Raw genomic sequence first — 26882 nt, forward strand, 5'->3', positions numbered from 1 at the left:
CCCAAGGTTAAAATCAAAAACATCTGTCTTTTTCTCCACATGACGGGGTGCTTTGAACCCTTGGTTTTTAAGCAGCCTTGGGTTTAAATAACAAATAATAAGTAAAAATCAAAATTGATCATGAATTAAAGAGAGGTTTTTGATATCACACCTGATTAGAAAATTAAACTTTTCATACCTTTGAGAATTCCTTATCGCCCTTTGAGAGATCTAAAAAAATAGAGCGTTTTACCCCGTTCTGAAAGTTGTTGATACAATAGGTCTGAATAAGGGTTTTAAAACCCTTATATATAACAACAGGGGGGGACGGCTTCTCTACAAAAAGCATACCTAAGTATCCCTTCCTATCATGGAAACTTAAATATTAATAGTTAGAATTAAATCGCACCAAATAAGTTGGAAAACCACAATCCAACTGTATAAAAAACCATACTCCTAATTAAACCACCAAATTGGAAAGTACAACCCAATCCATCAAGTATCAATAATTACATTGTAATCCTACTTTAGAAAATGTAATGCATAGGACCATTTGAAAACACTTTTTCAAATCTCTTTTTCTTTCTTACTTATATTGAGAGTGTGTGTTTAGTAGGCTACGTAGGCCTTCTATTTATACTAGTATAAGTAGGGATATAATAAATTAGTATTAATGAAGTTATACTTAATTTTTCACTTAAATAAACACATAAGTTAAGGTAAGTTAATATATAAGTTATAGAAAACTTTATTGATTCTACATTAAAACTTCATTAAGAATTTAGTTGGAGTTTTAATAATTTAATAAATAATAAATTTGAAACATAATTCCAACACTAATGACATGGAAATTAAGCTAATGAGGTAGCACAATCCATCAAGAAATAAGCATGATTCATTAAACAAACCACAAGAGTAATCAATTAAGCACCATGCCTTCACCAGCACTAGATTTATAATTTTAACACACATAGACATGCATCAAACTCATAAAACCTAGTGTAAGCACATGACCATTCATTCTAGCATAAATAGACATATGGATAGAAATAAAAGATCAATTGGAAAAATTAATCCATATAATTCATGTAAAAACTCAAAATCTATAAAAATTCATGGTCAAAACATTATTTATAACATAAATCCCCAAAAACTACAAAATACTAAGTTTAGGAAGCAAACCTAGGGGCTATTTTTAGCCCCAAGAGAGGGATTTAGCCACTCATGGTAAGTGTCATCCAACCCTCAAGGGCTATCTTCAATGTAGGCACCATCTTCTTCCTCTTTGCTTTGCTCCCAAAAAAACCTTAATTCTATAGAAAGAATTTTCTAAAAGCTACATCTTAAAATGGAAATAAAACTTGGAACTAAAAATTGTTAACCCTATACAAATTGGTTCATTTGATTTATATACAAGCCTCTTTGAGTAGGCAACAAGTCAGAAATAAGGCCTTTGATTGGTGTAATCTCGCAGCTACAAGAGTTGGTAGGGTTCGGGCGCGCTCGGGAATTAGACAGCTTATTGCCAGCAGTGGGTTCGATCGATCGAACAGGGCTTCGATCGATTGAACACTTACTTCGATCGATCGAAGCTGATGTGGCAAAAATATTTTGACAGTTGGTGACCTTATCCATTGAGCTGACATCGCCTACATCTCGATTAATTGTAGATATCTTCGATCGATCCTGGCTTACTTCAATCGATCAATGCTTGAATAATGCAGTTTTTCTGAATTTTCTTCTTAACTCCAGAAAAGGAGCTAAAAGGCTTTTTTTAGCCTGTTTGAATCTTATTGACCTGAAATACACAAAAACACAAATTAGAACTAAAACATGAAAGTAAGATAGATAAATGGACTAAAATACCCTAGCTTAGATATTAAAATTACGAAGCATGGCCTAACATATCCTATTATTGGATTATAGTTCGTTGCTCTTGCATAAATAATTTTTAGCCTTCAAAGCCTCCTCATTGTGTTGGGTCTTCTTTCCTTCCTTGCGATCTCTAATATGAAATTTTAAACATTTGAGAGACGTGTGTAAGAACTCTCTAGAATCTTTAATGTGGCTGATGGACACATTTTATTTTTTGCAGGCAGCAAAGATACTGCCGAAATAAGAAAATAGAACCAAACATAAAGTTTTGTCCGCATTCCAAACTGCCATACACAATTATAAAATTATAATTGTATCGATCTGCCTAGTTATTTTCAGCCATTTTCACTGTAAAATTGGCTGACAATATATATCGGTGAGAGAGGGAGAGAGATAAATATATCTTGATGAGAGAGAAAGAGAGAAGAAGATTGTCCTTTAAGACTCAATGGATTAAATTGACAATTAAATTTAAATTAGTCATTCCCATCATTAAAGACAATTGTCTTGTTTAATTTCCTTGTCTATTATTTCAAATTTCAATTAAGAAAAAAAAGGAAAACCAAAAAAAAAAAATTGAAATTAAATTATAAAACTAACCTATCCAATCATTCACTATGGCCATTAGACTAAGTAGGTTAGAATTTAAAAATGAGTGATGATAGGAATCGAAAAGAATCTTTTAAATTAACATAAAATTTGACGTTATTAATTATACTTATTATGTTAAACAATTATTTTTTGAAAACTGTTTAAATAAATAAGGTAGACAAAAATACGTCATAATTGATACTTATTCAAGAAAATCATTCGGTAACCCTATCATTTTTTTAAAAATATATATTTCTAGTATGTTTATCCTTGCCAAATTGGGTACCTAAAAAGAAATTAAAATGAATTTAAAGATTCTTGTATATGGTTTTGAAGTGAGGGATGCATGAGTAAATAATTAAACTTTTTCTGTTGTGTTCGAATTGTAGTTATCCAAGGCATATGTTTTTATTTTTATTTTTTTAACTTTTAAAAAATTTATAAAAGAATAATTTATGCTTAATTTATTTACCATGACATGGGAAATGCTTATTACACTAGGATACAAAAAAAAAAAGAAGAAAAAAAAATGATGATGATAGGAAGAATGAAAAATTAATCCTAAATAAGCATCGAATCTGATGTATTTTTGTCCACATAATCTATCAATCACATCAAATTTGGTGTTAATTCGAAGATTCTTTTCGTTTCTTCTATCATTACTCAAAAAAAAAAAAAAAATACATAAAAAACAGTATAATATATAATTAAATATAAAAAATAATTTGTGCTAATTTTATTTAATTTTAAAGAGTGCGCTCAATTTATTTAAGTAATGAAATGCAATCACTAATTTTAAAATTTTACATTGTTTCTTTAATTTAACTCATAAAATATTATAAAATTGCATTAAAAATCTATATTTCTAAAAGAAAAAAAAAAAATTGAGAGACAAAAATATTTGTCAGGGATTAATTGCCGTAATATCAGGACGATTTCAGAACAGGGGCTCTGTAACCTTGGGTCCCAGCTTTCAAGTCCCTCTCTCTCTACACGGCTGTATCCCCTATGTGCTCCTCCTCAGAACTACCAGACACCAGTTTCAACTCTCAACAAAGGGGAAAAACCCTTGTAAAACCCCTACATTTGCAATCCCACCAAAAGCTCTATAAAACGGCTTCTTCTATCAATAAGCTGGGGAGAGCTGTGGAGGTTGTTTTCACCCAAAACAGTCCCTTCAAGCCCTCTTGCCCTCCTTTCTGGCTATCCCATTCACGACGTCCCCACTCTTCTTCTATGGCTTCTTCTAACTCTCGCTCTCTTTGGGCTTCCTCTGACAAAGCCCTCCACAGGTTTGGTTTCAATAGCAATCAAACCTCGTTATTTATTTTATTTTATTTTAAAAAGTTTTTTACTATGATTTTCTTTCCTTACCCATTTGTTACTATTTCGTGTTTGGGTTTCTTGGGTATTGGCCAACACCAGGAGCAGCAGGTTTGTTCTTGTGCCCATTTATTAATTTTTTAATGCATTGTTCCATAACACATAATATCTCTGTTTTTATGGAATGAGGTGTTGCTGTTCTTTATGGAATTTTGTGTTCTTTTGTAGATCATTGAAGTTGGATTTTCTCGAGCTATATGTGTGCGTGTGTGCGTGTGTGCGCGTGTGCATGTATTTATGTTTTTCTATTTCATGTATATGGAGTGGGCTCTTGGAGGGCTGAGATGGTAATTGTCATAACTGGATGGTTTCAGGCTCTTGGAGTTTAATCAATTTGCTATACTTGTTAATGAGCTACAGAGTCAAAACCAGCGATTGTCAAGCTATCACTGTTAACACATTGTATAATCTAAAATGTTTTTATGAAAATTAGGGATTTCTCACCGCATTGGTAATTCATGACCAAAGTTTGCATATGGAATTGAAGTTTAAATTCAATTGAGTTGAAAAAAATTTATGAACTATTCGTTTTACTTCACATTGAAATGGATCAACTATGGTCTTATGCATAAAATAATCAGTAGAATTAGAGAGAACATAGTTGTAAGAAAAAATAGCTGAAGACTATGATGAGGAACATATTGAGTGGGACCAGAAGGAAATTGTTGTTAATTCTTAGGGCAAGGATAACATATTATATTCCATTAAATATAGATGTTGATGGCTTAACTAGTTGGAATGATGTTTTTTTGGTTGAGTTCAATTTGATCAATAGTTGGACATGGAGACCATGCAACTCATGCTTTAATCTCCCCCCCTCCCAAGTAAATAGTTGCTCGTAATTGTTGAAATTTAACTTGCAAAGGGATTAAGTTCTGTTTATCTTCATTAATTTTTCTTCCGTCATTTACATTTCCTTATTGATTTAATTTTTCTTCCTTCACATTTCCACATTGATTTAACTTTCAGGCAAGAAGTTTACAGACTCCAGGGTGTCAATTGTCTTTTTCACAATGTAATTGTATTTAGTAGTTTGCGTCAGTGTAAAAGAAGTACGAATTATAACACCATGCTATTCAGTGAAAGTCATAGATATGATAACATGGAGTATTATAGTCCATCTCCTTTCCGGAAGCTTGTGGTTCGTTCAGAGTCAAGGAGTCCATCTACTTCATCTGCTCAGATCCTTTCTCATCTCCTGAATAAGATTCCTCCCGAAGGAAAACACTTCTCTACTGTGCTTGTTCAAAAGCAAAGAATAGAAAAAAGAAACCAACAACTTCCAATACATTTACATGGCTCCTTTATATTGAGTACTGCTTCTGAACTAGCACTGTCCCGTAATCTTACTAATTGGAATTTGAGTACTGAAGAAGTTAAGGAAATGAAAAGGACAACCCATTGTAGTAGCGAGAACAATTCACAAGGTAAGGTCAGGGACTTGCAAGATGGCATTGCTTATGAAAATTTGAAATATAAGACTGATTCTTTTATTTCAGAGATTGTCACTATTCCGAGTAAAAGAGCTTCACAAAATTCATTTGACCATACAAACAAGGGTTGTAAAGAAATTAACCCACAAACCCCTAGGCGACATAAACCCAGTAGTCAAGAACAAAAATGTAATGTATGGTCAAGAACAAAGGGAAGGAAAGAATCAAATTCCAGACCATTCCACACTGATGCAATTCAATGTAATGTGGGGGATACAAATTCTTATATTATCACTGAAGGAAAGACTGCCGAAGAATCACACCACGTGCCCCTGCCAGATCTTTGCAAGAAGCTTAATCGCATTTACGACAAAGTTATTGTAGTTGATAATATCTCTATTGCAAAGGAAGTTGTTGGGTTGCTTACAAATCAGTACAGGCATCTTGTCCATGCATGCGATACAGAGGCAGGTCTTTTTTTTAAGTTCCATTGTGTGTATGTGTGTTTTTTTTTTATTACTTGTGCATGTGAAACATAGAGATGTATAATACTTAATGTTCCCCGTATATCCTTTTGTATGCATAATTATGTAAACTCCCAAGTTATTTGAAATTCTCTTACGTTGCAGGTGGCCCAGATTGATGTGAAGCTGGAAACTCCTGTTGATCATGGGGAGATAATATGCTTCAGTATTTATTCTGGACCAGAAGCAGATTTTGGAGGTGGCAAGTCTTGTATATGGGTAGATGTTCTTGATGGTGGTGGCAAGGATCTTTTGGTTGAATTTGCCCCCTTTTTTGAGGACCCGTCCATTAAAAAGGTAAACTTTATTTTGTTGGTCTTCATGATCCGTGGCGCCTTTTGATTACAGTTGAGCTAGAAGTCTTGTTCTTTTTTATGGTAAAACTAGTCCATTTTTAATTAACAAGAAAATGGAAAAGGTCAGTGTGATTGTTTACATATATATATTTGTTACAGTTCATCTTCTTCTTGTTTTTTTTTCCCTCCCCTTTACTTGGTTATGAGAACAGCGTGTGTGTGAGTATGCTTGTTGTCAATCCATTAACAAATGTGGAAGTAACAAGGTGAAATTCTTTATGTAGGTTTGGCATAACTATAGTTTTGATAACCATGTAATAGAAAACTATGGACTTAAACTTGATGGATTTCATGCTGACACAATGCACTTGGCGCGGTTATGGGATTCTTCAAGGCGAATAAATGGTGGGTATTCCCTTGAAGCACTTACAAGTGATCGAAATGTCATGTCGAGTGATAAAAAATGCCGTGATGGAGAGCTTATTGGTAAAGTATCAATGAAAACCATCTTTGGTAGGAGGAAGGTGAAGAAAGATGGAACTGAGGGAAAAATTATCGCGGTTGCTCCTGTTAAAGAGCTTCAAAGAGTAGAGCGTAGATCATGGATATGTTATTCTGCCATGGATTCGATGAGCACACTAAAGCTTTATGAAAGTTTGAAAAGCAAGCTATTATCAATGAGTTGGAAGCTTGAGGGAGAGAATAAAGGATGCATGTTTGCCTTCTATGAGAAATATTGGCGTCCGTTTGGTGAACTTCTAGTAAAAATGGAAACTGAGGGAATGCTTGTGGATCGTACACGCCTTGCTGAGATGGAAAAGGTGGCTAAAGCAGAACAACAAGTTGCAGCTACTAGATTTCGCAATTGGGCAGCTAGGTATTGCCCTGACGCTAGATACATGAATGTGGGAAGTGACACACAATTGCGCCAGCTATTTTTTGGTGGCATAACAAACAGGTTTGAATTTTATTTTTATATCGAATAAATTTAACTCAATAGAACTGTTGTTTACTCTATTGGTGATCAAACATGATTACTGTTTCACCATTTTACAATAAACAATTATACCTTATCGTAAACTATGTCAACATGTCTTTTCTCACCACTTATTTATTTATTTATATATTTTTTAAAAATGTGATATTACTAATGTAGGCTGTTACTTACTGCACAAAACACTTATTATACAATGGTTTACGGTTTTGCCTGCACCAACAACGGTAGAGGCTGTAGAGCCTTTGACATATAAATCTAACAATCAGAAGAAGTATTGCTTCTGGTGCTAATTTACGTGTAATTGCCACTTTCTCATTTGAAGGGGGTTGGAAAAGTCTCCTTTTCACATATTCGTTATCTTTTGTCTTCTCTTAAGTTGTGTAAATCCCTTTCTGGAAACTTGAACTTGTGATTGTTGAAGAACTTCTTTGTACTAATCAATGGAGATCAACTCCTCAAGTTGCTTAAGTTGTAGTAATGGTCACAAAATAATATTAGTATTCTGAATTCTTTTGGCATTTTGATGACTGTGTACATAGAACCGGAATCTGTGAGGTCGTCTTTAAGTGTGGTTGACGCTAACAAGTTGTACCACTCACTACACACACACACACACATGGGGCAAAATGCAAAAACACTAATATATATTTACTGTTATGACAGTTATACCCTTGATTCATTTTTGATGACCCTGTATTAAAAATCCTACCCCATTTACTCAAATTTACCTTTATTATTGAAGTTTAAAAGTTTATTTTACCCCTATTATTATTGATAGTTTTAATGTGTAGAAGCTTGGGGCTAGGTGGAGTTTCTATTGCTCTTGTAAATCTTTGGGCGCCCTCCCCTTTTGAGTGCTTTTAATGATATCTTACTTATCAGGAATTTTTTTTTTTTTTTTTCCTTTCCTACTCTACTTCTCTCCTCCTCTCTTCATACACACACGCACAGTGTATGTACAAATCTCAGCGTGGAATCAATTATTAAGCAACGATGGGTAGTGTGCACATATCCCCCTCCATCAAGTGGCAATTATTCCATTAAGCAAGCATTTTTGAATTTCGTAGAAGCCCAACATTCGTCAACCTAGGTGGACTTCCATGAAACAAGATTTGGAATCTTATAGTTTAGGTGATTGTGCTAAGTTCTATGTTGTTCATCTAGGATTTGCAACAGCGAAATCTTTTCCAATTCCTTCTGTACTTTCTCTACAATCAAACAGAGTATACACAGTGTACCTGTTGGTTTTACTTTGATTTAACTGGTTTTTTGTTGGTTTAATTCCCCCCCAATGTTAAGAACATGTTTCAGCGGGTCATGAGTCACTTTTGACCTTAGTGACTCAAAAATGAACTGATTAGAGAAGAAACTAATGCCGCATAGATCGCAAGGAAGCGTGTGTATATACATATAAGTATATGTGATCACAAGGACGCGTGTATGTATATATGTATATGTGATTGCCTTTTGTTCTTTCACACTGTTCATAGCGGTGGTGAAGAATGAATTTTTTTTTTTTTTTGGGGGTTGGTGAGTGATGTTGTGAGTAGAAGTTCTTTTAGCTGCTTATGGTGATTTTCAAGTGGACAAGAGTAGCCGGTTGATTGACTAGATAAGTGGCTATATACACACAAAAACAATTGCTAGGTCAATAGGATTTATGTTGGCAATTTCTGTAGATCAAAGCACTGAGGGTGTGTACTTCTTCCTAATTTCTAGCTTAGTTTGGAAGCTTTCAAAAGTTAGTTAGTGTTTACTTACAAAAAAAAAAAAACGAGTTAGTGTTAGTCACCTTTTCAAGTTGAAGATGGAATATATAATGCAACAAATGGCAATTTGGTAATTTTTCATCAACAAAAGGTAAAATGGAAAATTGACACAATGATGCACTCTCACCAACTAGGGGTACATGCATTGCATATCTAGGGTTTCTTAATGTACAACTTTATAACTTATTTTGATTCCCAAATATGTTTTAAGAATGCATGGTTCAAAATTTGGAAATTCCTTTCTAAAAAGATAACAAGTATAAATCTGCAAAAGGGTTCGATTGATAGAGGGACTGATCAAGGGCTTCTGGACTTCCGTTGATTGGTCGACGTTCAATGTGATCGATTGAGTTGTTCATAACAACAGTTTCTTAATGGTTTCAAACTCTACAAAAAACCTACTTCCTCTCAACCTTTTGGCTGCCTATAAATACATGACTCATGGGCAAACTAAACACATGAGATGCACATCTAATACATATTTTTGAGAGAAAAAACATTTTGATGATTTTGTGTGCATCTTTCTTTTACATTCATCATATGCATTAGCTTTAGTGAATATCTTTATATGCACTAATAGTGCTGCTGCATACTCTCAAAGATTATTCAACATATCAATTAAATCCACAACCAGATTGACAACCGGACGACTAGTGGTTGAGAGTGATTCACTAGAGAAGTAAAATTGCAAGGAGCGAATGCTTTAGACGAGCGGCGAGACTTTTGGAGAAAAGTTTGACGTAATCTGTGTCTAGAGGTAACCAGGGGTCCTTGGGGTCACTGAACTATAACCTAGTTGTAATCTGATAGTAAATTCGGTTTGCCTGGACTAGGTCCCGTGGTAGTTTTTTCCCTTTTTGAGGTATTCCATGCAAACATCTGGTGTCCACTATTTATTGCTTTAATTGTGTGGGGTGCATGATTTTTACTTGATGCTAGTTTAATTTTCTATTAATTCAGTTAATATTAAAAACTGGTTAAAATAATTAAATTGTTCTACAAGACCTATTCACCCTTCTAGGTGTAGATCTGGACCTTGTGCAACTCTATATTAGGGCCCTTGGGTTCCTCTGTAGCACTTGCATTAACACCATTCAGTTTTTGGGCAGTTTGTGTACATTAAAGGTCAAAGCAAACCGTGGGATCTTTTTGTAACTTCGCCTCATACCCCCCTACCCCCCCTCCTCCTCCTCCTCCTTCTAACAAGGTAAAAGTGTAATTTAAAGTATGTATAAATTAGTGGCCCGGTAGTACAGTGTCCTTATTTACTAACCGTTTTAAGTTTATTATTTTGGTGAGAGGTTTTTTTTTTGGTTCGGGGGAGGGAAGGGGGGCGCATGTGTAGGATAGCTGAAGGACTTAATAGTCTCACAAGTGCAGTAAGAGCTACCCTTGAGAAATGGAGAAGTTATCCCTATTGTGAAAAAAAAGATATATATATATATATATATTGTTAACCACTAATTGACTCTAGGGGGGGGGGGGGGGGGGGGTTGAATAGAGTCAATGGCCAATTTTCGCAATTTATGAAATTTATTTTACAACAACTATTATGCAATGATTAATTGAAAAATTCAAGCAATATAAAGCACAAGTATAAAAGAGATAGAGATAGGAAGATGCAAACAATGAACTCGGTGATTTAGCGAGGTTCGGAAACTCCTACTCCTCGGCTCAAGATCCCCCTTGAGACTTCCCAAATTCACTAGAGCTTCTCCTTAATGGTGGAGAGCAAACCTTCAAATTTGAAGCAAGACCTTGCTTCTTTTCCTTGCTAGGAGAACACCCTTCTCCTAGGCTTCTTTTGGGTCACACCAACCCTTACAAGATTGTAGCAAAGTTTGTAAATGAAATACAAGAATCTCTCTCAATAGATATACAAGTGTAAGCTCACAACTAGAGAATATCAGAATATTAATGAAGCTCAAGTTCTAGGATGAGAGAATGTAGTGATGGTTGAAAGTGAAAGCACAGAGAAGAATTTAAATGGCTTGTTGAATGCTCTTGAATGCTCTCTTGAATGTATTATCCAGTGGTGTATCTACTTCAGTAAATGAGCCTTCCTTATATAGATAACCGTAGCTTAATATGTCTGTTAGAAGTAGTTGTAAGACTTAAATGCAGAAAAGTGCCGTTGTAGATTCAAATTACTTAGAAGAGCCGGCTCTACAAAAAATTGGAGGAGGCTCCAATAAATGGGAGGCGGCTCCAATAACTGGGAGGCGGCTCCAATTCACAAAATGCATTCTACGACACACAATTTGGCTACTGGAGTGCAAAGAGCAGGCTCCTATATTTGGGAGGCGGCTCCAATCCTTGTGTAAGACTAAGAATGAAACACATCTTGTTCTGTGCACTTCCTATTATGAGAGCATGCATAAGTAAAGTTCATGGAAAGATTTTAGGCCTTCTAAAAACTGATTTTTAGAGAAAATATGCATGAACCTAAAAACTTGAGCTTCAGAAGATATTCAAATATGCTTTAACATTTAAATCTAAAGCTCTCACTATCCTATCTACCCTTTTCTTCAATCTTTGACCATGATCGGTTAGCCTTTGATGGAGTACTTGAATAATCTTTGAATTCTTGCTTGAATAATCTTTGAATTCTTGCAACTTCAATGCTTCCTTGAATCCATTGCTTGAGTACTTGGAATGCTTTTGGCTCATTATTGAGGATTGAATTAATTGATCAACTATATAGCACTCAAGGAAAATATTAGTACATAAACATCACTAATGGTTTGTAATCATCAAAATATAAGATTGACCTTTAGATTAAATCCTTAGGCCAACAATCTCCCCCTTTTTGATGATGACAAAACATTGATGTGTTTATTGTCAAGGTGGAGTTGCATTTTGAAATAATCCTCCCCCTATCAATAAGCATATCTTGAATTTATGTCAACAACAAATATTTGAAAAAAAATATGTCTCCCCCTATCAATGTGCGTCTATCAAAATAGCAATGCAATAGAATAGATACAATATAGCATAATAACACATCTTTCTCCCCCTTTGTCATCTCAAAAAGTCTACTTCTATGAAAGAGAAAATACATGCCAATTCATGAACTATTAGAGAATGAGAATTTAAAGGGCAATAAAATAGGAAATATGTCATTTTATAGATGACAGAAGTCAAAGCAGTAGATACGGAAAATATGAACATAACTAGCAGATGTTAGACAAAAGCATAGATCATGATAAAGACTTCAAAAGAAGAACGATATAAGTAAAAACATAGCTAAAAGAGGCTTCTTCAAAGCAGATAAAACAAGTGAGTGCACAAGAAGAGTTTTTAGACGAGGTAATATTGTTCAAAGTAGAAGGAGGAGGGGGTTCAAGGCCTTTTCGAAAGGCTTCAAAGTCTTCACTGATATGAGTGACAGTCATAAGCACTTCGTCAAGTTGTTGTTGTTGGTGTTCAAGAGTGGTTTGTTGTTCTTGAAGAGTGGCTTGATTTTGACGAGAAACAGTTAGAAGTTCCAATAAAAGATCATGATTTGAGCGATGTGCAACTGGAACATCCTCATCTTCAGCACTGTCATGGCTTTCATGTTCTTCCTCATCCCCATCATCAACATCCTCAATCTCTTCTCCACGAGCTCTAGCCTCTTCGAATCTTCTTTGCCTAGGATAAAACCACATACCATCGGGATCCCTTTTTAGCCTCATTGTGTCTAGATTGAAAGCATCAAGGATATCTCTTGGGCCTAGTTTGGCTGATTCACTTTTGTCAAGTGGAATTTTGTTAGCCATGAAAATGTGTGTGAGAACCATGGCATAGTGGAGTGGAGTGTTTTTCTTTTTCTTGCATGCCAACATGTGATGAAAGATAATGTAGGCCAAGTCAAAATCTTTTCCATTTAAGACACACCAAATCAGAAAGATTTCCATGCGAGAGACTTTTGAGCGACTGCCGATTTTAGGAAGAATGGAGTATGCAATAATTTTGTGGATCAATCGAGCTTCCATAGTCAATTGTTTGGATTTGACTTCTTTGATATTGGTAGTGCGGGAATCATAGCTCATTTGGCGAATGACTGCTAGTTTGTCAAAATCTTTCCCAGTGAACCATTTTTGAGGAGAGTAGAATTGAATACCATCATCCATAAAATGAAAGATTTTGGAAATGCTTTTAACATCAAGATCGAATTCCACTCCAGCCACATAGCATTGTAACTTCTCTACACCAGGCACTTTCTCAAGGTGGGTGTAGAATAACTGAACAAGTCTTGGATAATACTTGTTTTTCATCCCAACAAATGACCCAAGGCCAATAGCATTAAAGAGTTTGTAGGTGTTGAGGTTGAGGTCATCACAAATTGTGTGTGACAGAACCTTTCCTTTGGCCACTTTCCTATGAAGAAATTCTTTCTCATATAGCCTCTTGTGAGTAGGAGTTCTATATAACTTTGTGGCAGAAATTTGAATTGGACTTGGAGGAGGAGTTTGTTCATTTGGGATAGAGTCATGAGATTGAGTGATCCTAGTTTTGCCACGAGAAGGATTCCTTCGACGGGAGGATGATGCCATGGAAACTCAGTAGGGACCTAAACAAGTCACAATTTAAAAACTAAACTTATATTAATTTTGAAAGATATGGAGGCATTTTCAAAAGACTTTGAACGAAAATTTTTCATATCTAGACAATTTGGAGAACAAAATAATAAAATAAACTATGTTTGAAAACCCAAAAAAAATTGTGAGCAACAATGTGATTGTCGTTGGATTTTGAAAAATGAATTTTGAAATGTAGACTTAAAATGGAATTTTAATGGAATAAAATTAAAAAGAAATGAATTCACAAAGCAACCCCCAAAAAAAATTTGCTGAAAGTATTAATTTTCTAGGGTTTGATAGAAAATTAAGTCTTGAGAAATGTTGAATCAATTATGACAATTCATGTGGAATTGGTAAAATATTATGGAAATGTAAACCCAAGAGGGAAATTCAACATAATCCACAAGAAAATGCTTAGATTCATGAAGCAAGACCAAAATTTTGGATCAAAATATGACATTTCTAGGGTTTGAACATGTAATGTAAAGGAGATTAAACCAAAATTTTGTTCAAAATTGAAAGGAATTCATGCAACAAAATTCAATTTAAGATGAGTTTAAAGCAATTCATGGAGTATTACATCAAAGCATGGATCAATACATATAAATGATAGATGAAATAATGAAGAAAGGAGAACAAATGAGGTTGAAGTTTTTACCTGAGATGAGGAAATTCTTGCACAACAATGAGAGAAGAATGAATTAGGATGCAGAATAAAGGCCACTTGATATTATATGATGGATGAAATCATTTTGAGACCTTAAAATTTGAAGCACTCATACTCATGGTGAAGAAGCTCTCACGGTTTATACTCTCTGGAATTTGTGAATATAATGCCTAAAATGCTACTGCCGAAAGGATTTAAGAGAGACATACCTGATTGGAGCCGGCTCATGGGAAATTGGAGCCGGCTCAAGAGCTTTTTGGAGCCGGCTCTTGATTTTTGGAGCCGGCTCTTGATGAGTTTTGGGAGATCCCGAGAGTTTGGACATGGATGCAGGTTTTGGGGAGCCGGCTCATGAAATTTTGTGATCTGGCTCTAGAGATACCGAGAGTTAGAATTTGTGATTTTCTTGGATGCAGGTTGGAGAGACGGCTCTTGAATGAGATGATCCGGCTCTTGTTTTCTATAGAGGCGGCTCTTATTTAGATTGGAGCCGGCTCTGCTGCTGCTACTTCACTGCATGACATTCTGCTCTGTGATCATTCAAATTTCTCTTCTGAGTAGACAGAATCTCTCCTCTTGGAGTGGTTTTGTGAAGATGTCAGCTAATTGCTTTTCAGTAGTCACAAAAATAAGATCAATATCACCCTTAAAAACATGATCCCTAAGAAAATGGTATCTAATTTCAATATGCTTTGTTCTTGAATGCTGAATAGGATTTTTAGAGATGCATATTGCACTTGTATTATCACACATAATAGGAATGTGATCAAAATAGAGTCCAAAGTCTTCTAGTTGTTGTTTAATGTAAAGTGTTTGAGCGCAACAACTACCGGCTGCAATATACTCGGCTTCCGCCGTTGATAGAGCTATGGAATTTTGTTTCTTGCAAGACCAAGATACTAATGATTGTCCAATGAAGTGACAAGTCCCGCTAGTACTTTTTCTATCAACTTTGCATCCACCAAAATCAGCGTCCGAGTAACCAACAAGGTCAAAAGATGTATGTCTAGGATACCAAAGTCCCAAGAATGTGGTATAGCTCAAATAGCGAAAGATTCGTTTAACGGCACATAAATGAGATTCTTTAGGACAGGATTGAAAACGAGCACATAAACATACACTAAACATGATATCCGGTCTACTTGCGGTTAGATATAAGAGACTACCAATCATACCTCTGTATTTTTTAATATCTACATCAGTGCCTTTTTCATCTTTATCAAGTTTCAAAGATGAGCTCATTGGAGTATGGGCATGTTTGACTTCCTCCAAGCCAAATTTCTTTAGCAAATCTTTAACATACTTAGATTGGCAAACAAAAATGCCATCAAGTGTTTGTTTGATTTGCAATCCTAGGAAAAAAGTAAGTTCACCCATCATGCTCATTTCGAATTCATTCTGCATACTAGAAGCAAACTTTTCACATATCACACTATTGGTTGATCCAAAGATAATATCATCAACGTAAATTTGAATGACCAATAAGTTGTTATCGATGGTTTTAGTGAAAATAGTATTATCAATTTTACCTCTAATAAAACCATTAACAAGTAGAAAACCACTTAGTCTTTCATACCAAGCTCTTGGAGCTTGTTTCAAACCATACAAGGCTTCTGATAATTTGAAAACATGGTTTGGGTAATTATAGCTTTCAAAGCCCGGTGGTTGATCAACATATACTTCTTCTTCAATGATACCATTTAAGAAAGCACTTTTTACATCCATTTGATATAACTTGAAGTTCTTATGGGATGCAAGAGCAAGGAGCATTCTTATAGCTTCAAGTCTAGCTACGGGGGCAAAGGATTCCTCATAATCAATTCCTTCTTCTTGATTATATCCTTGAGCAACAAGCCTTGCCTTGTTTCTTACTATGATTCCCGATTCATCCTTTTTGTTCCTAAATACCCATTTTGTGCCAATGATAGTTTTGTTTTTAGGCCTTGGAACCAAAGGCCAAACTTTATTTCTTTCGAATTGGTTAAGTTCTTCTTACATGGCCAAAAGCCAAGATTCATCATTTTCGGCTTCATGAATATTTTTTGGTTCAAGTTGGGAAACAAAAGCTACATAATTGCAAATATTACTCATTTGAGATCTAGTTCTTACACCTTTAGATGGATCACCGATAATTTGATTTATTGGATGATTAAGCACTTGCTTCCAAGCCTTAGGAGGAGTGTCTTCATGAGAGTGACTTTCTTTTGGAACATCTTTGGAGAGATCTTTATGAGAAGGACCATTTAAATCAAGATTTTCAACATTCTTTTCAATCTCAACCACATCTTCATTTTCATCCAATGAGCATCTAAGAGGGGATAATGGTGATTCATCAAATACAACATGTATTGATTCCACAACCACTCGTGTTCTTTTGTTAAACACTCTAAATGCTTTGCTACGAGAAGAGTATCCTAGGAAAATACCTTCATCTGATTTAGGTTCAAATTTTCCTAGATTATCTTTGTCATTTAACACGAAGCATTTACACCCAAAGACTTTAAAGTATCCAATATTTGGTTTCCTTTTGTTCCAAAGATCATAAGGAGTCTTATTAAGGAGTTTTCTAATGATGACTCTATTTATGACATAGCATGAGGTACTAACAACTTCGGCCCATAGAGATCTAGGAGATTTATGTTCATTTAACATAGTCCTGGCCATTTCTTGGAGAGACCTATTTTTCCTTTCAACAACTCCATTTTGTTGAGGAGTTCTAGGAGCCGAAAGATTATGATTGTATCCATTTTCATCACAAAATCTTTCCACATCTTGGTTGTCGAACTCTCTACCTCTATCACTTCTAATGGACTTGATCTTACATTCTTTTTCGTTTTCGACTCTCTTACAAAATTTAGTAAAGATTGTATGAACCTCATTTTTATGTGTAAGGAAAAATACCCAAGTGAATCTAGAGAAGTCATCCACAATGACAAATGCATAGAGTTTTCCACCAAGACTAGCAATTCTCTCCGGACCGAATAAGTCCATATGAATTAATTCTAGTGGTCTTGAAGTTGTTATATCCTTTTTCCTTTTAAATGATGACTTGATTTGCTTGCCTATTTGGCATGCGCTACAAGTTTTATCTTTAGAAAAATTAGTCTTTGGGAGGCCTTTGACCAATTCATTCTTAGATAGTTTTGAAATCAAATCCATACTAGCATGACCTAACCTTCTATGCCACAACCAACTATCCTCATTTGAGGATACAAGACACTTGACATCTTGATCGTGTAGTTCACATAAAAGCAAAGAATATACATTACCATTTCTTAGAGCATGGAAAACTTCAACATTATCCTTTTTGACAATGCATTTGTCCGATTTAAACAAGACATCATATCCTTTATCACATAATTGACTAATACTAAATAGATTATGTTTTAAGCCCTTAACAAGTAACACATCATCAATAGATAAGGAGGAGGAGATACCAATAGTTCCAATGCCAATGACCTTGCCTTTTGAGTTGTCACCGAATGTGACGCTTCCTCCTTTATGAGGTTTGATGGAGTGAAATTTTGATTGATCTCCCGTCATATGCCTTGAACATCCGCTATCAAGAAACCATTTGTCCTTGGATAAATATGGAGACTTCAAGCAAACCTACAAAAGGAATTTGAATAATCTTCTTTTGGTACCCACATTCTCTTGGGTCCATGAGAGTTAGAAAGAGGTGTATAAGTCCCTTTAATAACCCAAACTTCTTTTGTCCTACATGGCCTAATAGGACAATGATTGATCTTATGTCCTATTTTTTTACAATAATTACATTGTGGACTAAAAGAGGAATTTTTAACAAAATAATTGTTCAAAGGTTCTCTCTTTTTTAATAAACAAGAGTCTTTGTTGTGAGGATCAAATCCAAGTCCATCCTTGGCATAAGCATTTCTTTGCTTTCCAAGTATGAGACCCAAATTTTCTCTACCTTTTGTGAATTTTGCTGAAGTCTCAATTTGATCTTCAATCATAATTTTTAATGATTTATTTTCAGAAATTAAATCTATTGAAACCGATTCTTTTGCTAATTCTTTTTCCTTTTTCAAAGCTTCATTTTCAAGTTGAAATTTTTCAAGGTTTTGAGAGATGATATTCTTTTCCCTTTTTAGAGTAGCACATTTTTGAACCATTTTGCCTAATTCATCATGCAATTCTCTAAAGGCATCTAGCAAGTAATTGTGTGCATCAACCAATTCATCATAAGTAGTTTCCAAATTAAATGAGTCATGATTAGAAATTACCTCATCGTCATCGGCCATGAGGCAAAGATTAACCAATTCATTGAGTTCATCGTCACTTTCGGATCCATTTGAATCATCATCCTCCCATGTAGCTTACATGGCCTTTCCTTTCTTTTTCCTTTCCTTTTCATTTTTATAGGCATAGCAATCGGATTTGAAATGCCTCGGTTTTCCACAATGGAAGCAAGTAGGTGCTTCTCTTTTTCCTTGCTTACTAGATGACCCATTTCTTTTGAAGTTGTTGCTCTTTTGGAACTTCTTCATTTGAAGGATTCTTCTCACGGTTTTGGTAATGAGAGCAACTTCTTCTTCTTCATCATGAGGAGCCTTATCAATTGCAACTTCTTTGGTAGTAGCTTGTAGAGCTATATCCTTCTTTTGAGTTTCTTCATCTCTATCATTCATTTCTAGCTCGTAAGCCATTAATGAACCAATGAGTTCGTCAATGGGAAGTGTGTTAAGATCTTTGGCTTCTTGGATGGCGGTCTTCTTTGCTTCCCAATTCTTTGGCAAAGATCTAAGGATTTTTCTTATATTGTCGGATGATGTATATTTTCTTCCAAGAGCTTTCAAAGGATTAACAATGTTAGTAAAACGAGAGTACATTTCACTAATAGTTTCTTTGTTATTCATGGTAAAAAGTTCATATTTATGGACAAGCATATTCATTTTGGATTCCTTAACATGACTAGTATCTATATAGGTAACTTCAAGTTTATCCCAAATTTCTTTAGCCGTTTCGCAATCCGAAATTCTATTGAATTCGTCTTTGCTTAAGGCACAATAGAGATTAGTGATAGCCTTGACATTACATTGTATAAGCCTATGGTCATTGAGGGTCCATTCAATATCGGGTGTTGGAACATTTTCATCCTCTACTATCTTGGTTGGAACATGGTCTCCTTTTTCTATGGCTTTCCAAACATCTACATCTATGCCTCTTAAGAATGCTCTCATTTTGATTTTCCAATAGTTGTAGTCACTTCCATCAAACCAAGGGGGTCTATTGTTAGATTCACCTTCTTGATGAAAATTTGTATTGGCCATGATCGTTCTCTAAGATGATTAATCTTTATATAGAGATTAGGCTCTGATACCAATTGTTAACCACTAATTGACTCTAAAGGGGGGGGGGGGGGGGGGTGTGAATAGAGTCAATGGCCAATTTTCGCAATTTATGAAATTTATTTTACAACAACTATTATGCAATGATTAATTGAAAAATTCAAGCAATATAAAGCACAAGTATAAAAGAGATAGAGATAGGAAGATGCAAACAATGAACTCGGTGATTTAGCGAGGTTCGGAAACTCCTACTCCTCGGCTCAAGATCCCCCTTGAAACTGCCCAAATTCACTAGAGCTTCTCCTTAATGGTGGAGAGCAAACCTTCAAATTTGAAGCAAGACCTTGCTTCTTTTCCTTGCTAGGAGAACACCCTTCTCCTAGGCTTCTTTTGGGTCACACCAACCCTTACAAGATTGTAGCAAAGTTTGTAAATGAAATACAAGAATCTCTCTCAATAGATATACAAGTGTAAGCTCACAACTAGAGAATATCAGAAAAATAATGAAGCTCAAGTTCTAGGATGAGAGAATGTAGTGATGGTTGAAAGTGAAAGCACAGAGAAGAATTTAAATGGCTTATTGAATGCTCTTGAATGCTCTCTTGAATGTATTATCCAGTGGTGTATCTACTTCAGTAAATGAGCCTTCCTTATATAGATAACCGTAGCTTAATATGTCTGTTAGAAGTAGTTGGAAGACTTAAATGCAGAAAAGTGCCGTTGTAGATTCAAATTACTTAGAAGAGCCGGCTCTACAAAAAATTGGAGGAGACTCCAATAAATGGGAGGCGGCTCCAATTCACAAAATGCATTCTACGACACACAATTTGGCTACTGGAGTGCAAAGAGCAGGCTCCTATATTTGGGAGGCGGCTCCAATCCTTGTGTAAGACTAAGAATGAAACACATCTTGTTCTGTGCACTTCCTATTATGAGAGCATGCATAAGTAAAGTTCATGGAAAGATTTTAGGCCTTCTAAAAACTGATTTTTAGAGAAAATATGCATGAACCTAAAAACTTGAGCTTCAGAAGATATTCAAATATGCTTTAACATTTAAATCTAAAGCTCTCACCATCCTTTCTACCCTTTTCTTCAATCTTTGACCATGATCGGTTAGCCTTTGATGGAGTACTTGAATAATCTTTGAATTCTTGCTTGAATAATCTTTGAATTCTTGCAACTTCAATGCTTCCTTGAATCCATTGCTTGAGTACTTGGAATGCTTCTGGCTCATTATTGAGGATTGAATTAATTGATCAACTATATAGCACTCAAGGAAAATATTAGTACATAAACATCACTAATGGTTTGTAATCATCAAAATATAAGATTGACCTTTAGATTAAATCCTTAGTGTCACGGGCTTAGAGTTTCAGCACCACTCTAGCTGCTCCCGTGCGGCACCAAGACGTTGCTTTCACTCTCGCAAGTACTTGGTCAGCCTAACTCCCGTGCACACCTTAGCCAACACACTCCCCTCGTGCGCTTACTAGTGTTGTAGTTGCCCTTGCCCTCTCCTCACTTGGCTTGCACACTCACACACACTGAGGCACTTAAGTTGGCAAGGAAAGAACACTTCTATTACTTCAAAGAATGCTTTGTACAAGGCTAACACTCAAGCTCTCTACAAGGCTCTCAAGACTCACTCTAGGAATTGTTGTCCACAAAATGAAGTCCTACCTCTATTTATAGGCATCCCCATCCCCAATGGACGGCTAGGATGCATTTGAACCGATGGCGGAGATCGATTCTCTAGAATCTTCTCCCACCTTCTTCACACTTCCATACTTATCCATAAATATCTACAACATTCTAGAACTCTCCATACTACTCCACACAACTCTGGAGAACTCTAGAACTTTCCACACACTTCTACATATTTCTACACATATCTAGAATCTTCCACACAACTCTAGACTACTCCGGAAGACTCTAGAAACTCCACTTGCCATGCAGCATCCTCCTCAGCGTCTGCGTGTCGCCTGCGTGGCACAACCTCCATAGGCGGGGCGTGACATTAGGCCAACATATATATATATATATATTTGGGAAAGTCTGAATCTAATGCTATACAATCACAACGGTGATGTCAAATAACTTGAAAGTTGCTATTTTCTGCATGTTCAGACACATATAGAGCCCAAGCAGAGCTTTATAATTTGAATAATCATTTCTCATTATTTTTTCTTTTGACAGATACGATCCTACCGAGAGTCTTCCTGTTGTGAAGGATTTCAAAGTTCCCAATGTTGATAAAGTGATTGAAGAAGGCAAGAAGATTCCCAAAAAATATCGTACTATTAAACTGCATAAAATTGTTGATGATATGAAAACAGAGATGTATACGGCATCTGGTTGGCCCTCTTGTAGTGGAGATGCTTTGAAGGCACTTGCTGGGAAGGTCTCTGCAGAATTTGATTTTATGGAGGGGGCTCATCAATTGCAGTCGGACAATATTGTTGAGAATTTGCATGAAAAAACAAGTGATAGATATTCATGGACAACTGGAGTGGATGGCAGTGAAGATACCGACATATCTGCTTATGGAACAGCTTATGGGGCGTTTGGAAGGGGAAAGACAGGGAGGGAGTCTTGCTATGCCATTGCTGCTTTATGTCAAGTTTGCTCCATAGACTCTTTAATATCCAACTTCATCCTTCCCTTGCAGGTTATTTATGATGCCATATTTGACTGGTTTTGCATTTTGAATTTCTTACCTCGCACGAAATCTCAAATAAGGTGTCAAAATTGAAGAGAGAAATAAAGAATGAAACAACATAAGGATACATGTGGTTCGGCCACTACGGCCTACATCCACGGCACACAGACATCACTTTCATTATATTCTCTCTTAATTTTTGTATACAATGAGCACCTCTATTTATCGATGAAAGAAAGTTTTTTTAAGGCTCCCATGATTCACTCATATAAATATTTTGTTTTACTTATAAAAAAAAAAAAAATTCATATGAATATTTTGTCGAGTAATATAAGGGCTTTAATCACTACTATAATGATATTCTCCAACTCCCCTCCTCAAGTTGGTACACGGAGATTTTAACTCAAGCGTCCAACTTGAAACTAAATACAAAGTTGTCGAGAGTCTGAGACGAGTTGATCCAAAGATCCGAGATGAGTTGGTTTGAGATCCGAGACGGGTTGATCCGAAGATCTGAAATGAGTAGGGTATGATAAATCTGCTCTGATACGATGTTATTTTTAGTGAGAAAAATTCTCTGTTTATTTCATCTTAATATGTTTACATCTTGCACAAGTATATATAGGAAAGAGAAAAATTATACAAGGAAAAAAAAGTCAAACAAAACCCTACAATCTGCTTCTAATTTACAACAATCATAATAATCAAATCCCTAAAATAAAGGAGCTAAATATGGCAACAACTATAGGAAGTCCAAAAGATATCAAAATTGAAGAGAGAAATTAAACATGAAGAACACACGGTTATAACGTGGTTCGGCCACTACGGCCTACATCCACGGTACACAAAGCCCAAAGGGCTACCATCACTATCATTTATATTTTCTCTTAATTTTTGTATACAATGATCACCTCTATTTATAGGTGAAAGAAAACATGTGATACATATGATATAGGAAAGATTCCTAAAATAAGTCTCATGATTCATTTATATCAATATTTTGTCAAGGAGTTTTTAAGGGCTTTAATCACTATTATAATGATATTCTCCAAAATACAAGGGTCATAAATTATATACTTATCTATAATTTTGTAATTTGTCCGTTGTTCCAAGGGAATGTTTTAGCCTTTATTAGCCTGGTTCTGCAGTGGTGTTGTATTGAAAATTTGAAGTTTCTGTTTATAGTTTACTTTCAGACACAACAGCTGTTAAACTTGGGTTGTACATCTTGCCATTTGTACAGGGGACGGTGCAGAATTCAAGTGCCAGGTGGGGCATGGGTGTGTGCCTTGTAATTAAAAAACAATAATTTACTTCCAAGGGATATTGTAGAAGTGGAATTAGCATGTTGATTGGATCAAACCATGTTAGGTTGTAGGTCTGCAACCTGTACATATTTTGTATTCTTCGACAGGTCAAGCAAAACAGCTTCTTTTTAGTGCGGTCCAGCCAGATTAGACCCTTTTTTTTTGCCCTAGTTCAGCCAGATAACCTTACCTTAACTTATAATAATAATAATAATAATAATAATAATAGCTCTCTGACCGCTTTCTTCTATTGGAACTTATTGTTCATTTTTTGTATCAATAAAATTAAACCCATTCAGGGAAAAAAAAATATATATATATATATATTTTTCTTTTGTTTTTGTTTTTTTTTTCTTGTCAAAGTTCGCAAAAGTGGTTATTATAATTATCTTTTTGAATTATGAAAAAAGCTAAAAAAAAAAAAAAAATAAACGAAATTGGGATTCATGAATTGGCTGGGCAGGTAGTTGTCTAGCATCAATTTGTGCCTGTATATTTCAACAATTCCACCTATTATGCATATATTATAAATATATATATATCTATTATAGCATATTATTGCATAATAACTAAGATAACTTTGAATCTTTGACATAGTTGTGTCCTTTGCATCATTTTATGGCTCACATAATTAAATGCCCTTTGTTCGCATTGTTGTCTCTTTAAATATTGATACCTATATCTCATAGTTGTGTTTAGGGTTAATTGACATGAGTTGAGTTGATATTATATATGTAGTAACTAGTGGCCAAACCACGTTATAGTTTATACTTTTGTGTCGTTCTTGCTTAATTTCTCAATTAAGTCTAATTACTTGACATGGTATCAGACCATTTGATCGAGACCTAATTACCTATACCATTCCTCTCGGTTATATGATGTAGACTCGTTCGGCTCTCCTTGTCGCACTCGAATTTTGTGATTGGATCTACTCATCTCGAATATCATGGGTGACAAACCCGAAACCAAGGACACTCGACAACTTCTTATTTAGTTTAAAGTGGAGTTCAAATCTCCATGTACCAATATTTTTTTTTGGTTTTGGGGGAGGGAGGGGTGGGGTGGGGTTGTTGCAGAATATCTTTATGGGAGTTTTTGTGGGCTGCACGCACTCCTCGCTTCGGCGCTTTTAATACAACCTTACTTACCCAAAAAATAAAAAAATTATATGAGTGATTTAAGCCACCAATATATTTTTCATATTTATCACATGTTTGTATGCTTTCACCTATAATAGAGGTGGTCATTGTAAACAAAATTAAGAGAGAATATAATGAAAGAGATGTAGCCCTTTGGGCTTTGTGTGCCGTGGATGTAGGCGTAGTGGCCAAACCATGTTATACTTGTGCCGCTCATTCTTAATTTCTTTTTTCAATTTTATAATTCTTGACAGTTTCGATAATCAATTCCCTGTTACATTCGTGTTCCTCTTTGAATTCAAGTTTCATTGCTTGTCCATCGTATTGATTATGTATTTTTATTTCTTAATATTTTTCCCCTTCATTTTATGTACATGAACGTTGTACATCTAATTTACTTCTGCATTCATATTCTGTGCTGGCACAATGCTCACCTAAAATTCCACTTTTCATCATATGGAATTATTAGATGAAATTAGAGGAGGCTCAAGAGTGTTAAAATTAGGGTTTTAAATTTCACTCAAAACTTCTATTTAAAGAACTAAATGGAAAACTCACTAGAAACACTGTTACTCAGTTTCAATAAAGTAGGATAGCCTTTGACACTTGACAACTAACATGCAATTGCCAAAAGAGGTATGTCTGTATTTTTGAACAATGTTTTCTGGGTGCTAGTCAGAACATCATTACATTATCCCTTTTCAAGAATTTGCTTTTGGGGCTCAAGTCCCCGACCCTTATTACATGAAGTAGAACTCTAGTTACCACTTCTACTAGAGGACCGTGGTCAGTTTCAATATATATATTGGCTTCAAACATTTAAGCACTAATTTGATATGTGTAGACATAACAATGCATCTGTTCAGTTTAATGTTAAGTTCTTATGATTGCATAGCTCTTGCATTAGTCAGGGAGATATCCTCGTTATGATTGCATGCTATTATGGTAGGTCAATCTGATAATCAGATGTATCTTCAGTCATTTGAATATATGGATCCAGCAAAAGAAAATAAAAATGAATGAAGGGCGGAACCAGCATTAATAATGTGTTCCCAATATAGCAGATACTCTATTCAGAGGAAGAACAATGATTACGTCATTTTAACCATCTAGTCTGCTGGAATCTTTTGGAATTTTCATTTTACTTTGAGTCAGTGGCCAGGAAATAAATATTGATTTGATGGCGTATGCCAGTTGATATATACATAGAGCTATCCATGCAAATAGAAAGTGCTTGCCCAGTGCATGAGGCTCCCGCCATTATGGGGTCTGGGGAGGCTCAAATGTACACAGCCTTAACTTTGCATGCGGAGAGGCTGTTTCCTTGTTTCAAACCCGTGACCTCCAGGTCACAATGGAGCAACCTTACCATTGTGCCATGTCCCGCCCTCTAATGTATATATTTATTTTAAGAGCTTTAGTTGGTATAATTATCAGATGTAAATCCTGTTTCTCTTTACACCTTTTGCTCCATCTCTCCCCTTATTTTTGTATAGTTGGCACATTCTGGTTGTGCAAGGTTGTTCAAACTGGGATTTTATATTGTATCAATGAGTGATCTTCAGGATGGGATCATAGGATAGGTTGAGAATTGTAAGATTTGTAAAATGGGAAAACAATACCTAATAATATTTGTGCATCTGAAGAATTATTAAGAATGCATCATGAGATTTAGAATGGTCTACTACTTATCATAAAAAAAGATTTAGAATGGTCTATTTACCTCAAGGGAGGAAGACGGGGAGGGGTAGAATTTCTGGTACTCTTTCTTTGTTTCGGTCAGTACTTGTTCAATTGTGTTACGGTTTTTCTAACTTCAAATGTATGAGGTAGTTTGTGATATATTGGTTTCTTCCTACTTCAGGGCAGTCATATATCAGGCAAAAATGGGCGCATTCATTGTTCACTGAATATTAACACGGAAACTGGGCGATTATCAGCTAGGAGGCCAAACTTGCAGGTTTTTGATAAATTTCAGCTATTGTGCCTTTGTTAGTGTTGATCTCTAAATGTGCTCCATAGTAATTCAGATGTCAACACTCTTTTATTATACTCACCTATCTTTTGCAATATGATTTATGAATGCTAAAAGAAAAATGTATATACACTCAAATATGCTCACTTATTTTATGTTCGCGCTAGTTTTTGTTGTTTTTGATGTTGAAATGGTTTTTCTTTATCCATGGCCAATAAGTCTCGATGTATTGGGTGTATCTGTATTTATAACAGCTCTGTCTAGTTTGTGTGTCTCTTCTGAGATAATGGAGTGTTTATAGACAAAATAAAGTTATAGGTAAAATAGGGTTATGTGTTTTAGGCCATGTTTGGGGAGCTTCTTGAGGCCACAAAAAGTCCTTCGAAGTTTCAAAAGTCCTTTTACAAAAATA

At 35.3% G+C, this 26882-nt stretch overlaps 1 protein-coding gene across 4 annotated transcripts in view; it reads left to right on the forward strand.

Moving 5' to 3' along the window:
• Window positions 1-3382: 3382 nt before the first annotated feature.
• The window catches only part of LOC132311063 (DNA polymerase I B, chloroplastic/mitochondrial-like), a 29775-nt gene continuing 6275 nt past the window's right edge, over window positions 3383-26882 (forward strand). Inside the window, exons 1-7 of one of the 4 annotated variants that reach the window (XM_059808776.1) lie at window positions 3385-3737; window positions 4798-5255; window positions 5328-5728; window positions 5891-6082; window positions 6366-7039; window positions 21587-22058; window positions 26360-26455. In XM_059808776.1, coding sequence (XP_059664759.1) covers window positions 3454-3737; window positions 4798-5255; window positions 5328-5728; window positions 5891-6082; window positions 6366-7039; window positions 21587-22058; window positions 26360-26455 — 2577 coding nt within the window. In that variant the 5' untranslated portion in view covers window positions 3385-3453. Of the gene's footprint in view, window positions 3738-4797; window positions 5729-5890; window positions 6083-6365; window positions 7040-21586; window positions 22059-26359; window positions 26456-26882 lie in introns of all 4 variants that reach the window. The other 3 variants (XM_059808778.1, XM_059808777.1, XM_059808774.1) reach the window with 3 other exon arrangements.

This window comes from Cornus florida, unplaced genomic scaffold (genome assembly GCF_030987335.1).
Source record: "Cornus florida cultivar Cherokee Brave unplaced genomic scaffold, ASM3098733v1 CherokeeBrave_3.0.0_Hap2_Chr06, whole genome shotgun sequence".
Taxonomy (NCBI): domain Eukaryota; kingdom Viridiplantae; phylum Streptophyta; class Magnoliopsida; order Cornales; family Cornaceae; genus Cornus; species Cornus florida.